We start from the raw sequence: 15,417 nt of genomic DNA on the forward strand, positions 1-15,417 counted from the left end.
TTTGGGGGTCAGACACTATTCATTTAATTCCACTTTAATGCATTCATTTTGTTCCATTTTAATGTTAGCTAATTTGGGAAATAAAAGTATATTTTTGTATCTACGAGGGTTTATTAGCCTAATCTTCCATTTCAGTTAATGCCCAGAGAGAGTTTCAGCCACAGATTGAGGGTAGGCAGTTGCTTGCTAGCAATTTCTTTCATTTGTCTAAACGAGTATCATTTGGTCCTAAAAACTCGTTTAAGATATGTGGTAGACCTCCAAGATTGGAGTAGTGATAGTGGTTTAGTGGCTATTGTAGAGGGGAAAACTGAGTTTTCAGAGGCAGAAATACAATCAAGGAAGAAAATCTTTAGGGAATATTTAGCTAACGCAGATTACAAAGAGGATACAGAAGCGCTAAGCAAACTTTTGGTGGAATTTGGGGATATGGTAGACTTAAACGGGGATAAGCTAGGACTAACTAATGTGTTAGAACATAAGGTGAATCTAGAGGAAGATACAAAACCCATTTTTATTCCTGCATACCATATACCTTTCAAAATCAGAGAACAGGTAGAGAAAGAGGTCAGAAAATGGGAAGAGGAAGGAATTATTTGACCTAGTGCATCTCTATACGACTTCCCTCTGTTGGCAGTGCCTAAGAAGGACGGCTCTGTCCGAGTATGCATCGATTTTATACGTTTGAACGAGAAAACAATTCCTGACCGTTATCCAGTCATGTGCATACCAGGCCTTTTCATAGAAATTGGGGGACATAATTTTTATAGTTCAATTGATTTACCCCAGGGTTTTTTGCAGGTCCCTCTTAGCGAAAATAGCAAAGAATATACTGCTTTTTCAATACCTAAGGGACATTTTGAGTTTATGTGGATGCCTTTTGGTTTGTCAGGTAGTCCTGTGACTTTTGCGATGTTAGTAAATGCAGTTTTGCATGGGCTATTGGGTAAAAATGTCTTTGTGTACATGGATGATATATTAATTGCAACAGGCTCAATCGAGCATCACATAGAAGTACTTAAGGAAGTACTTGAGAGACTTAGGTTAGCAGGATTGAAAATTAAGCTAGCTAAGTGTTCCCTCTTGAAGAAGCAAATCACATATTTAGGCCGTGTCATATCTAAAAAGGGAGTTAGAGTAAATGACAGTAAAGTCAAAGCAATTGCAGATTTTCCTATCCCGAGGTCAAAGAAACAAATTAGATCATTCCTGGGAATGGCTGAATATTTCCATAGGTTTTTGATAGGGTTTTCTAACATAGCAGCTCCTCTAACAGATGTGTTGCAGGAAGACATTCAATTTTATTGGGGAGAACTGCAACAAGTAGCTTTTCAGAAATTTAAGGATGCAATAATGAATTGCCTAGTTCTGAAATTTCCAGATTTCAGCGAACCATTCATACTAGTCACTGATGCCAGGCAGGAGGGTATAGGTGCTTGCCTTATGCAAAAATTTATTGGGAGGTTCCATCCCATAGCTTTCTATAGCAATACATTTAAGACAAAGGGAAGCAATGAAAGACTATTGCTACCGTAAATAAAGAGGCCTTTACAATAGTATCAAGTTTAGTTCATCTTAAAATGTTACTAATGGGAATAAAGTAGAAGTTCATACAGACCACAAGCCATTATTGGATCTTTTTAATAAGCCCGATTTGTCACCCAAAAGAGCTCGATGGTTCTTAACTATCAGGGATATTGACGCAAAGCTTAAATATATAGAAGGCAAGTTAAATGTAGATGCAGATGCCCTTAGTAGAAGTTTTTATGATAAGGAAAGATTACAAGTTGGGGTAGTTACTAGTGATTCTATACAATAGAATATAAGTCTCATAGAACAAAGGCAAGATGAGGATAAAATTTTGGCAGATGCAAAAGCATTCCTCAGGTGGGAATTAGTCAGAAAAAGTTATAAGTTATCTTTTTCAGGTTTAGAATTAGAAGGTAATCTGTTGGTCAGGAAAATTAAATATAAATTAAGGACTAGTGAAAGTAAAGGGGACATGCCACAGATCATGATTTCAAAAGTCCTAATTCAAGTAGTTTTAGATACAGTACATTGCAAGTTTGGTATTCCACATTTGGGGGTAGAAAAAATGTATAGTGAGATGCGTAATAAGTATATTTGGAAAAATATGTGGACGGATGCGGAAAATTTTGTGAAAAAGTGTATTGTGCAATGCTTGCAAACCCACAAGGGTAACATCTTGCAAATTAGGGTCATATCCGATACCAAATAGACCTTTTCAGAGAATACATATGGATGTCTTAGGAAATTTTTGCGAATCAAGATAATCCAAATAAGTATATACTAGTAATAATAGATGAACTAACTAGAACAGTACAAATTTTTCCACTTAAGCATAAAACAGCCGAAGAGGTAGCTGTATCATTTTTCCAAGGGGTCAGCTGCAGATATGGCACACCCGAGGTTTTGTTGACTGACAAGGTAGAGAATTTGTAAACAGGACCTTAGAGTGTTTAGCAGAATTCATGGGGATACAGGAAGTAACAATTATTCCATATAGACCTGAAACTAATGGGTGATGTGAACAAGCAAACAGGAAAGTGCTCGAAACTCTCAGGAAGACTATAGGAGGAAACAATAGAAACTGGGATAGATATATAGATATAGTTAGACATAACATTAATACTATGGTCAGTGATTCCATTAAAATGTCTCCATTTGAAGCATTGTTTGGTTGCCAAGCGCGAGGCACATTTGATTTGCTATCTATACCTCATCACTGAGAAGATAAAATTGAGGGATTAATTTCCACAGCAAAGGAGAGACATGCTTGTCTCAGCCGTAATTTTTCTATGATAGTACTCGGTTTTCTTCCTTTTTAGCAGAAGGTTATATTAATTTCTCAAGACTTTTATTCGTCCCAGGAACGACCAGCTTTTAATCTTGTTCATAGTTCCTCCTTTAGTCTTTCTTCTCTCTCTTTCTCCAGCATTTCACCATTAAACTATGGAGATTTATCATTAACTACGATGCCTTTTTCGATAAATGGACACATATGATCATATTCATGCTTATTTACTCGATTATATAAACTTATCAGGCATTCAACACATGCTTCATCTTTTGATTCAATGGGTCGACGATCGCAGTGATTTTGAAAATCCTCATTTATTCTGTGAGTTACGATCCCTATAAACTCAGCAAGGGAGAAACTAGATTTGTTTGTAAATTTCTGGTTTATCATCACTTTGTATATTCTTTTTGACATATAAAAAGTAAACAAACAATGCACTGGTGAAATCGTTTATCTCTTCTCAATTTGTATATAATAACACTTGGATTTACAGCATCACATAAAACCAGGTTTAACGTGTGACTGCTTATTGCAGACGATGCAATACAAGAAGATCTTAATATAAAACGCTTCGACACCTTCACCACGATAAAAATAATCGTTGCAGATATATCAATCACGTCAAGAAGTAGGCCAAACTCATCTAAAAAGAAGTTTACGTTTGTTGAGGGAGATCTATAAACAACGACGAAAGACATCCTCATAGCAGATTATGTAAAATTTGCCTTGAGATATTCGAAAGTTATTATATCAGCTTTTTTTACAAACCTGATATCAGTACACTCTGGGGTCAATTCAGCAATCTTGGGCATTTAGCCATCTCTCAGCAAAGGAAAAAATATCGATTGAATTTTTAGTCATGAAGTCTCTAATCTGTAGTGGTTTATTTCCTGTACACTGGATGTTCACGCAACCACATTTTAAATTTCTATTAGCAAGTATAGTCATGATTCGCATCAGCAGCAATCCTCTTCATATCTAATCTAAAACTTTGTATTTTTTCCAGTTCACTTCATGACCATATGTTTGATATTTGAGTCTTTTACAATTTATACACATCATTTCAACAGTGCCAGTACAGTTCTTTGTCTTATGATATCCTGCGCATTTTCCACATGTTGACTCATTAGGTATATTCTTGAACCCACATTTTTTTTTTTTAAATAACCATATCTTGATACCTGTCTCTCACTGTATAGATGCCTCATTTCAGTCTCACTTTGTCGCCATTATCATGAACAGCCATTCTAACCTCAGGCTCACATTTCAATATCTAATGAAACGTTCCTCCAGATTCTGCCTTTTTAACCATAATTGATATCTTCTTATCAATTTCGGAGATTGATTGCAAATAACCATTTCTCTCAACCATGTCTGTTACCATCGGAGATTGATTGCAAATAACTATTCTCTCAACCATGTCTTTTAAAACTTCCTGTTCTGCTTCATATGTATTACAAATCACGATCTAGGGTTTATATTTTCCAATCTTCTTAATGTCAGTTCCCTGAACATCATTTCTAATCTTATTGTGATGGTAATTGCTTCATAGCAAAAGAAGTTAAAGGAAAGGAGAACGCATTTTTGAGAAGTTCGGCAGTAAGGAGGCTTTTCGCGCCTGTCTTCGTGGTTGTTCTAGAATCATCGGCCGTGTTGTGGAGCGCAAAAACGCGCCAATGTTATGTGAGGAAAGCCGCGATTTTCTGATGCAATACCTCGTCTAGATTCATCTAAGAAGTTTTAGAAATCCCTGGAGTCGGTGACGTTCGCCGTAGGCTCTGCCCCCAGAATGCCGTATAAATACGACGAACGAACTTTGGAGAAGTGTGATCGTAAGAGGAAGAGATCGTAAAAGAGAGAGATCACCAGTTAGTAAGAGCCACAGATCAGATTATCAGTGAGAGATCAGCAGCAGCAGAGATCTTCCATGAGATACGAGAAAAAGGAACCGACGAAGTATCAATCAAAAGAAGAGTTGTTCAAGTGTTGTTTGGTTGGTCTAGTCGTCTTCCGGTGTGGACGGCCGAGTTGTCTCTACGTTGAGCAGACTTCAGAGAAGAAAAGGGGAGAGTTCCTGTCTTACAAGTAGACTAGTTCCTGCAATACGGAGTCAAGAGGACGTCTGCAATTGCCGCTCTACTTTTATGAAGCCACCTCTTCGAAGTGCCAAACTGTTTAACAAGTATTCTTATTACCTCACTGTTTCCCCCAGTTCATGCAGTGTAAGATTCTATCGTTTTTATGTAAATAGGAGCTACCATTCTGCATTTACCTTTGTTAGTAAGCTTGTAAATAAACCTTTGTTGTGTTAGTGGATTCGAGCGAGTGTGAGTTCGTGGATTCGAACGTGAGTGAGTTCGTGGATTCGAACGAGTGTGATAGAGGTACAACGTTGATCTTAGCATGAGCGTGGCTGAGAGACCGAACTCTATCGAGGTTGACAGTAATAGCCAAGGGGAAGGCGTAGCTGTCGAGAGTAACGTAGTAAATGTGCCAGTACCTAGTACTAGTTATGGCGATGAATTAAGCTCTAACATTTTGGATAAGGATAAGCTAGTCAAGTTGCAGAAAGAGGATGAGACAAACCCAAATTTTTTAGTGTGAGCTGGATGATGATCTCGATGTGTGTATGAAAACTTTTTGTTTAAAGGACGAAGTTTTGTGTCAAGTTTGTCCTAAGCCAGGTAGTAAAGGGGAAGTCACAGAACAATTAGTAGTTTCTAGGAAGCTTCATGAATTAGTTTTGAAGTTAGCATATGATGAGCAAGGACATTTGGGAGTAAATAAAACTTTCAAGTGTATTAGTAGGGCGTACTTTTGGCCTAAGATGAAAAATGATGTGTGTTTTAAGAGGTTTGCTTTAAGCTGTCGTTAATATCAAATTGCCGGGAAACCAATTCAAGTAATTCCTAGAGTTCAGTTGTGTAATATTCCTTCAGTAGGCTTATCTTTAGAGAATGAATTTATAAATATGTTCGGACATTTGCCTAGAAGTAGGGGTAGAGATGATTGCATAACTAATCTTGAGTATTATTAAATTTAAGAGATGTTTGGCAGCTTGTGGAGGAGATCGGAAGCGCTTGGCAATTAGCGAAAGAAAACCCGAACGGAAGTAAAGGGGAAACTGAAGGAAAACCTCATCTTCGAGCCAAAGAGAGAAGTTTGTGTGTAAGAGATAAACTTTAAGTACTAGTCTCGAGAGAAAGTCCATCTTTACCTTATAAATATGAAGGTCCTTTTTCAGTTTTAGAGAAGAGGGGAAATATATATCATAGAATTAATGTGGGTAAGTAGTAGAGCAAAGTCAGTAAATGTAGATTTGCTTCAGAATTATAAACAACGCCCCGTGCCGTGGCCTCCGCCCGTGTAACAGTGTTACTGAGTGAGATTAGTTTGAGAAGAACACAAGAGGTGTTTTAGTATTTATAAGTTTTAATCAGAGTTCAGAAAACGGAAAAAGTAAGAGAGAAGGATAATGTATTAGCTGATAGCCTCTTTAGAGATTTCTCAGAATGAGTAGCCTAATAACTGTTTTCTATGATCGCACGAGTGAGTGTGTGAGTGGGGAAGTGTGCGTGTTTGACTGGATTAAAGCTTTATGCAGAATTGTTTCCCCGCTGTTTAATTCTTGCTTCTCTTTAGAAAAAAATCAAATCAATTGATTTCATTTTCTTTCTCTTTTGGGGGGGCGTGTGATGGTAATTGCTTCATAGCAAAAGAAGTTAAAGGAAAGGAGAACGCATTTTTGAGAAGTTCGGCAGTAAGGAGGCTTTTCGCGCCTGTCTTCGTGGTTGTTCTAGAATCATCGGCCGTGTTGTGGAGCGCAAAAACGCGCCAATGTTATGTGAGGAAAGCCGCGATTTTCTGATGCAATACCTCGTCTAGATTCATCTAAGAAGTTTTAGAAATCCCTGGAGTCGTGACGTTCGCCGTAGGCTCTGCCCCCAGAATGCCGTATAAATACGACGAACGAACTTTGGAGAAGTGTGATCGTAAGAGGAAGAGATCGTAAAAGAGAGAGATCACCAGTTAGTAAGAGCCACAGATCAGATTATCAGTGAGAGATCAGCAGCAGCAGAGATCTTCCATGAGATACGAGAAAAGGGAACCGACGAAGTATCAATCAAAAGAAGAGTTGTTCGAGTGTTGTTTGGTTGTTATAGTCGTCTTCTGGTGTGGACGGCCGAGTTGTCTCTACGTTGAGCAGACTTCGGAGAAGAAAAGGGAGAGTTCCTGTCTTACAAGTAGACTAGTTCCTGCAATACGGAGTCAATTGCCGCTCTACTTTTATGAAGCCACCTCTTCGAAGTGCCAAACTGTTTAACAAGTATTATTACCTCACTGTTTCCCCCAGTTCATGCAGTGTAAGATTCTATCGTTTTTATGTAAATAGGAGCTACCATTCTGCATTTACCTTTGTTAGTAAGCTTGTAAATAAACCTTTGTTGTGTTAGTGTTTCTTTCTATATTCGTATCCCCAGTTTCAACTGTTTGTGTTGATATATTTTTTTTTATTTCATATCGAACCTGAAGCGGACCTCTCTCAGAGGCCGTAACATTGTGTCGACCTTTAACCAGGATATTTCGACACCGTAACATTGTCTCTGAGATCTCAGAGTCCGTAACACTTATTTGCGGCCAGTTCCCGAATATGTTCATCTGCAAAATTTAAAATAACATACTCAATCTTCGTCGACATAGTGTCAATAATAGGAATGTTATTTAAGGCATATGCAACATCTCCTTTGCTGTCAGTGACCTTCTCAGAAGATTGTTTAGGCTTAATGATCAAAAGATTCTTATCCTTTTTTCCTTCAACTTTGTCACAATATTTAATCTTTCTCTTTTCACGTTAGTAAGTAATGTTTTGACTTCGGAAAATGTTTGATGTTCACTAGTGTAACCGTATTGTCTTTATTTCTTATTATTATCTTTTTAGTGTCAGTGAAATTTATATTATATTTAGTTTGTTTTCTCCTCACCGGTGGTTTACTTGCTTATGTTGGTGGTTTGTCTAACGGCTGTTCTTATTTTTCATGATGCTTGTTTGTGGAGAAGCCCTCGTTATATTAAGGGTTGTGTGAGACACTGTGAGGAGTTTTAGGCAGTAGTTCTCTGAGCCTTATTGAGAAGGTAATGCTGTTGATGCCGCTGAAAGATATTGCTGTTGCTGTAGCTGAAGCATCCTGGAATCTTTTGGATTTTGGAGAGTCGGGACGAGTGAAATTCTCCCCCTTCCAGGATTGTATTTTCTTCAGCTCCTTTCAGGAACCCTTGGCTTAGTTAAGCTATCTAAGGGGCCTCTCTGTCATCAGGTATGGAGGTATTGCCCCTGCGTTTGGAGTGAAGTGATCACGGCTACACCAGATTGCTACAGTCTTGGCAGTACTTGGTGGAACCCTGTCCTCTGCCACAGCGTTTTGGGAATCATTCCTTTTCCCAACCACCCTGTGTGATTCCCCAGACGTGGAGAACAGTTTACATAAATTATTTTTGAGGAGTCGTCGGTGTTTAGTGTTTATTTTGGCACGATATTCTTTCTTTTCGTTGGTCTCCTCCTTTCTGGACCCTCTACCCTTTGGTATATGTGTTGATGACCTGTCCATTTAAGTGTGTAGTTGTTTTCTGTGTTAGGTATTATAATTTGTGTATTAAAATTAAGGGTTTTATTAGAGTATTTTCTTTAACCCCTGGGATTGAGTTTGTACACCTTTGTTTTGAATGTTTTTCCACCTTTTGTGGACTAAGTATTGGTTTTTGTGAATACAGATGAGTGTTTTGGTAAGTGTGATTATTGTTGTGGATACAAAACCATCACACTAGTTATTTATAAAGAAGTATGATAAACGGAACTGTTGTTACGATATTCTCTCAGAAAAACTCTTTAATTAATTGCAAACTATAATAACAATAAATGGTGAAATATCATAACAATAATAATATTATTCTAATCCGAATACCCAGCCATTATTCATTCATACATAACGTTTCTCACTACTGCCACTAGTGCCACAATCGATAATAATTTTCACACATCTCTTATGACTTTAACTTTGATAAGTAAATATGTCGAAGAATTTCTCCTTTCCAGAGAGAAGTTAACACCTGGATATATCATGGCACGCTGAGTTTGGACATGATACACAGAAATCCTAGGAATTTCCACATTCTGCAGAAACTCTGCTCCTTGACCTTTGGTTAACGACTTTGTATGCTAAGTAAGTTTATTTATTTCTATAAGTTAAACTGCACTTTTTTAAGGTTTTATCATTCCCCCCACCCGTTCCAAACATTTAGTTTTCTTTTTTTTATTGAGTAGTAATAAGCTGTTCAGCACCCTTTAATATGTTTCATTTAACATCTGTAGCACCTGAAAAAAGTGTGACAAGAAATAAAATATTGTTTATAATAATACTGAAGCTAATGTGGCTATTGATATACAATTAAAAATTATTCAGATCAATAGTCATTGCCTTTTATTCATATTCTCATTCATTATCACCAAATATTTAATATATAGATTTTATTTATATGCGTTGTTTTCTTAAAATGCATAATCTTGCTGACATTTTTATTTTATTTAACGGTATTATGACATTTCTGACACAAATTATAGAAAATTTTGAAGCATAATAAATATATCATAGAAGCTAATATATTATTATAGTTGCTATATAAACTATGTTATTCATTATATTATTTTGGTACTTCTTCACAAACATAAATTGAAGTGATACTTGGTAGCCCCTTTTCTAAAATGAACATTATTGGCTCCAACACTGTTGCAAGTAATGAATATGTCTGGTATAGAAACTGATATAACTGACTTTTCCCCCTCTAAAGGAAATGCTTGTGCCTCTATGCGTGCAGAACGATTTCCAACTAAGCACCAGCGGTAAGTAATGGGATAGTGATTCAAACTCTGAAGCTTTTTTGTGCCCACTTGTGATGTCTTCTATCTAATAAGGATACAAACAGGTCCGCTTTCCACCAGACTTGAGCTTGAAGAAAATGGAAAAATTTCCGATGTTTTATGGATTTACATTGCCAAGCCCTGTTTCGCTCTGCATAGTTGGCCGATATGATTAATTTTGCTACAAAAATATTTACTTCTACCAATTATGTGAATGATCATATATATAATATATTATAGATCATATATATATTATATTATTATATATAATCTTATTTATATATATATATAAATATAAATATATATATAATAATATATATATATATATATATACTTATATAGATATATTATAATATTCAATATATTACATATTACCTTCAGTAAATCTTGCAGTAATTAAGTTTCTATTGTGTAACCAATTGCATATTACTGTAAAGTAGTCTGTCAGGTAATATAATAACCTGATGTTGCCCAGTCATTAGTGTTTTTTTTTTTTTTTTTTTTTTTTTTTACTTTTTTATATTGGTAGTCTATACTTTTATGGAAAGTGTTAAGTCAAAAATGTGTCGCTAATATCACGCCACTTTCTAATTATCTTTCTATACAAGGAGGACGCTTTTCTCTTAGTTTTCAATTTTCATATTTATAAATCCAATCTTAATTTTAGAGTAAGATGCAACAGAACTAGAATATAAAAGAAAAATACTTAGTGACTTACGCGTACACTTGGGTGGTTCATCTTCTCCGTCGGCACAGTCATTTTCGCCGTCGCAGTATTGGTCAGCAGCCACACAGCTCCCATCGTGACACCTGAGTTCGCCCATCTCACAAGTCTCCACTGCTTCACACCATGTCCACAGGCACAAACAAAGGACGATGGTAGAAGACCATGCCATTTGCCTGACACCCACGCCATGACCACGCCTGTCTGCTGGCCACCCACCGCCCATTACACTCAAAGCTCATCTGAAATAAAAGGAAATCAGATGTAAGAATCTGTCAAGATACTCTGAATGTCACAGCACGATTTGCAATTTGCCAGTGAACTATACTCAAGTTCTCTCCTTTTAAAAAGAAAGTGTAATGGAAGATCTGATAGGTCAAGAAACAAGCATTATTAGCAATATTTGCAAATGCAGTTGTATCATGTCAAAATGAGAGATCGATTGCAAGCATTTATAAATAAAGCTAACTGAGAATCAGTCGTCAAGGACTAGGGTTCCATATTAACTCTACTATTGCAGGAAAATGATGACATGTACCTCATAAAAAAAATCAAATTATTTAGGGAGCACATTGATAACGGCCTTGAGTTCATAATTTCCCTCTTCAAAGTGTGTATGAGATTGTAAAACTTGCCATGTTCTGTAAATCATGGAAAGTACAGTCAACTTACAATTTAAAAAAAATCATTTAAGAGTAGCGTTTCAACAGTGTCCCTCAAACAAAACTGGCTAACCATATGATGGCTGATGGAAATCCAAGTCGATAGTAAGAATTGTGTCCTTTACCTTATCTGAAACATTTGATATTGAATATGCCGGATAGAAATTATTCCATAGGTTGATGAAAAAAAAAATCTAGTTAAACATTTTGACCACCTCTTTTCCAGCACGCAAGACTCTACAGAGTTAGACCCCTAAAATTATGGGAGAAAGAAAAGGTTTGCTAAATAACTGCCAACCTTTTGTATGAAGAGGTGATAAAAACCTCCGTCCTTCTGTTCATAAATGTAAAGACAAAATCTGAGTCACATAACAACAGAATATGAGATTCCAGTCCTATTTACCATAATAGCAGATGATTAAATTTTACTAGTATCATGCCCGCTCATCAGGTTCGAAACAGGTGAGGAAATAATAATGAAAGATACGGAACGAATACGTAAGAACAATTTAACAGTTACATTACAAAGAAAAATCAGACAGAAAAAGTATACACACACACATACCTATATATATATATATATATATATATATATATATATATATATATATATATATTATATATATATATATATATATATATATATATATATAATATATATATATATATATATATATCTAATAAAAGGAGCCCATAAAAACACCAAAATGTAGAGAGAAAAGTACTATATTTCAGAGGATGCTGTCTCTCTCGTTCAGGTATATGAATGAGAAAAGTTTACAGAAAAGGTGGTATTTATACAGAGATTCGTCCACAAGTAAGCCAATTTAGGTCACCCCGCTGATAATCTTCCTTTAATCTTCTTAAGCGTTTGGTTGAATGAACACTGCGTCGACGATGTCTGATGTCCAATTCCCTTTTGAGATGTTCATTACCTCGCTCTCTTTTATTAAGGCCGATTCCATCATTTGACTCTTGTACCGGCAGTTGCTGCTATAAATTACACGTGACATATTCCAGTTTATTCTATGTTTATGTTCATTTATATGGTTGAAAATAGCCGAGTTCTGTTGTCCATACCTAACTGACCGTTTTTTCGTTTTGTGTTAGTATTAATCTCTGGGGAAGTGATTTACCTGTAAATCCGATGTAAGATTGGTCACAGTCCTGGCATGGGATCTCATATACCCCAGAGTCTTTGGGCGATGTCTTTTGTTGGACGTTAATCAGGGATTTGGCTAAGGTATTTGGGTAGGTAATGCAAAGGGTTGGATTCCCAAGGTGTGAGTTACTCTCTTAAATCGTCTCCAGGTGGGGAATTTTTATTTTATTGTTGGGTGTGTCTCTGGTCTTGTCTTTAGGGGGTCGGTAGAAAATTACGTTTGCTTTTTGAATTGCTTTCTCAATTATATGGTCAGGATACTTTAAAGATGAAAGTTGCTTGCGAATTAGTTCAAATTCTTTTTCCCAGGAAATCTGGGGAACAAATTCGTAAGGCTCTTAAGAATAGGTTGCTAGCTATACCTATCTTGATAGTATTGTCATGATAGCTAAAGTAGTGAATATATGAAAGTGAGAACGTTGGTTTTCTGTATATGGTAAATTTGTATTCTGTCGTGTCTCTGATTATTAAAACATCAAGAAAAGGAATTTTGTTGTCTGTTTCCCATTCAACTGTAAATTTGATGCTGGGCACTAATGCGTTTAATTTTGAGAGGAATTCATTAAAATTACCCCACTTATTATCCCAAAATGTTAGTATGTCATCCACGTATCTCATCCACCAGCATGTTTTTTGGGTTTTATTGCATTTATTACTGTAGTTCAAAGTATTCCATGTACAGATTGGCTGAAATAGGACTTAAAGGACTACCCATACTACACCCGAATTTTTGCTTGTAGAATGATTCCCCGAATGAAAATACGTTATTAGATGCACATAATTCAACTAACTTTATTATTTTGTCAAGTGCCAAAGGGAAATGATCTGAATAGGGGGATAATTTTTCCCTTAAAAACTGAAGAACGAACGTCCTGTACTGGTACTTTTGTGAATAGGGAGTCTACGTCAAGGCTTAAAAGTTTTATGTTGTGAAGTGGTATATGTGCTTCTCTGAATTTGTGACAAAAGTCTTCCGAATGTTTGATGTGACTGGGAGAAAAAGTGACTAAAAAAGGAGAAAGGAGGCCAGCTAACCATTTAGAAATTTTGTAATTGAAAGCTCCGGCGCATGAAACGATGGGTCTGAATGGAAGATTGTCTTTGTTTGGAGTTTTGGGGAAGACCATAAAAATGTAGGGTAATTTAGGATTCAATTACTTTAAATTTCTCGAATAGTTCAATACTCTTTTTGTCTTGGCCAATTAATCTTACTTTCCGAAAAAATTCTGTGGGAACGTTCTGGAGGGGATTTTTCGTCAGTTTTTCGTAAGTATTTGTGTCGCTAAGGAGCTGGTTGATTTTTGTCGAGGTAGAAGTCTTTGTCCATTATTACAATTTTGCCGTCTTTGTCGGATCTACTTATTATAACATCTAACTTTTTTAGCGAGTGGATGGCTATCATGAATCTGCGGGGAACAGGATATTTCTTATGAAGGTCAGTTAAAGCATTTAGTAACACTCCTTTTAAACATATCTCTTCACGGCTGTAGTTTTTGTCAGATATGAATTTATCAAAAGCCACTATGAAGTCTAGGTTGTTTTTGCGGTCTGCCAGACCGCAGTACAGGACGTTCTTCAGTTTTTAAGGGAAAAATTATCCCCCTATTCAGATCATTTCCCTTTGGCACTTGACAAAATAATAAAGTTAGTTGAATTATGTGCATCTAATAACGTATTTTCATTCGGGGAATCATTCTACAAGCAAAAATTCGGGTGTAGTATGGGTAGTCCTTTAAGTCCTATTTTAGCCAATCTGTACATGGAATACTTTGAAACTACAGTAATAAATGCAATAAAACCCAAAAACATGCTGTGGATGAGATACGTGTATGACATACTAACATTTTGGATAATAAGTGGGGTAATTTTAATGAATTCCTCTCAAAATTAAACGCATTAGTGCCCAGCATCAAATTTAAAGTTGAATGGGAAACAGACAACAAAATTCCTTTTCTTGATGTTTTAATAATCAGAGACACGACAGAATACAAATTTACCATATACAGAAAACCAACGTTCTCACTTTCTATATTCACTACTTTAGCTATCATGACAATACTATCAAGATAGGTGTAGCTAGCAACCTATTCTTAGAGCCTTACGAATTTGTTCCCCAGATTTCCTGGAAAAAGAATTTGAACTAATTCGCAAGCAACTTTCATCTTTAAAGTATCCTGACCATATAATTGAGAAAGCAATTCAAAAAAAGCAAACGTAATTTTCTACCGACCCCCTAAAGACAAGACCAGAGACACACCCAACAATAAAATAAAAATTCCCCACCTGGAGACGATTAAGAGAGTAACTCACACCCTTGGGAAATCCAACCCTTTGCATTTACCTACCAAATACCTTAGCCAAATCCCTGATTAATGTCCAACAAAGACATCGCCCAAAGACTCTGGGGTAATAATTGAGATCCCATGCCAGGACTGTGACCAATCTTACATCGGATTTACAGGTAAATCACTTCCCCAGAGATTAATACAACACAAACGGTCAGTTAGGTATGGACAACAGAACTCGGCTATTTTCAACCATATAAATGAACATAACCATAGAATAAACTGGAAATATGTCACGTGTAATTTATAGCAGCAACTGCCGGTACAAGAGTCAAATGATGGAATCGGCCTTATAAAAGAGAAGCAGGTAATGAACATCTCAAAAGGGAATTGGACATCAGACATCGTCGACGCAGTGTTCATTCAACCAACGCTTAAGAAGATTAAAGGAAGATTATCAGCGGGGGTGACCTAAATTGGCTTACTTGTGGACGAATCTCTTGGTATAAATACCACCTTTCTGTAAACTTTTCTCATTCATATACCTGAAGAGAGAGACAGCAGTCTCTGAAATATAGTACTTTTCTCTCTACATTTTGGTGTTTTTATGGGCTCCTTTTATTAGATGGAATTCTGTTGTTACCAGTCATATATATATATATAGTATATATATATATATATATATATATATATATATATATATATATATATATATATTTATATATATATATATAAATATATAAATATATATATATATATATATATATATATATATATATATATATATATATATATATTTTATATATATATATATATATATATATATATATATATATATATATAATCCCTC

General features: G+C 35.9%; 1 protein-coding gene across 3 annotated transcripts in view; it reads right to left on the bottom strand.

Moving 5' to 3' along the window:
• Positions 1 to 15,417, bottom strand: part of LOC135225787 (uncharacterized) — a 374,753-nt gene that overhangs the window by 173,464 nt on the left and 185,872 nt on the right. For all 3 annotated transcript variants that reach the window (XM_064265266.1, XM_064265265.1, XM_064265267.1), the window contains one exon: positions 10,453 to 10,700. In XM_064265266.1, coding sequence (XP_064121336.1) covers positions 10,453 to 10,684 — 232 coding nt within the window. In that variant the 5' untranslated portion in view covers positions 10,685 to 10,700. The remainder of the gene's footprint in view (positions 1 to 10,452; positions 10,701 to 15,417) is intronic.

Source organism: Macrobrachium nipponense, chromosome 13 (assembly GCF_015104395.2).
Source record: "Macrobrachium nipponense isolate FS-2020 chromosome 13, ASM1510439v2, whole genome shotgun sequence".
Taxonomy (NCBI): Eukaryota; Metazoa; Arthropoda; class Malacostraca; order Decapoda; family Palaemonidae; genus Macrobrachium; species Macrobrachium nipponense.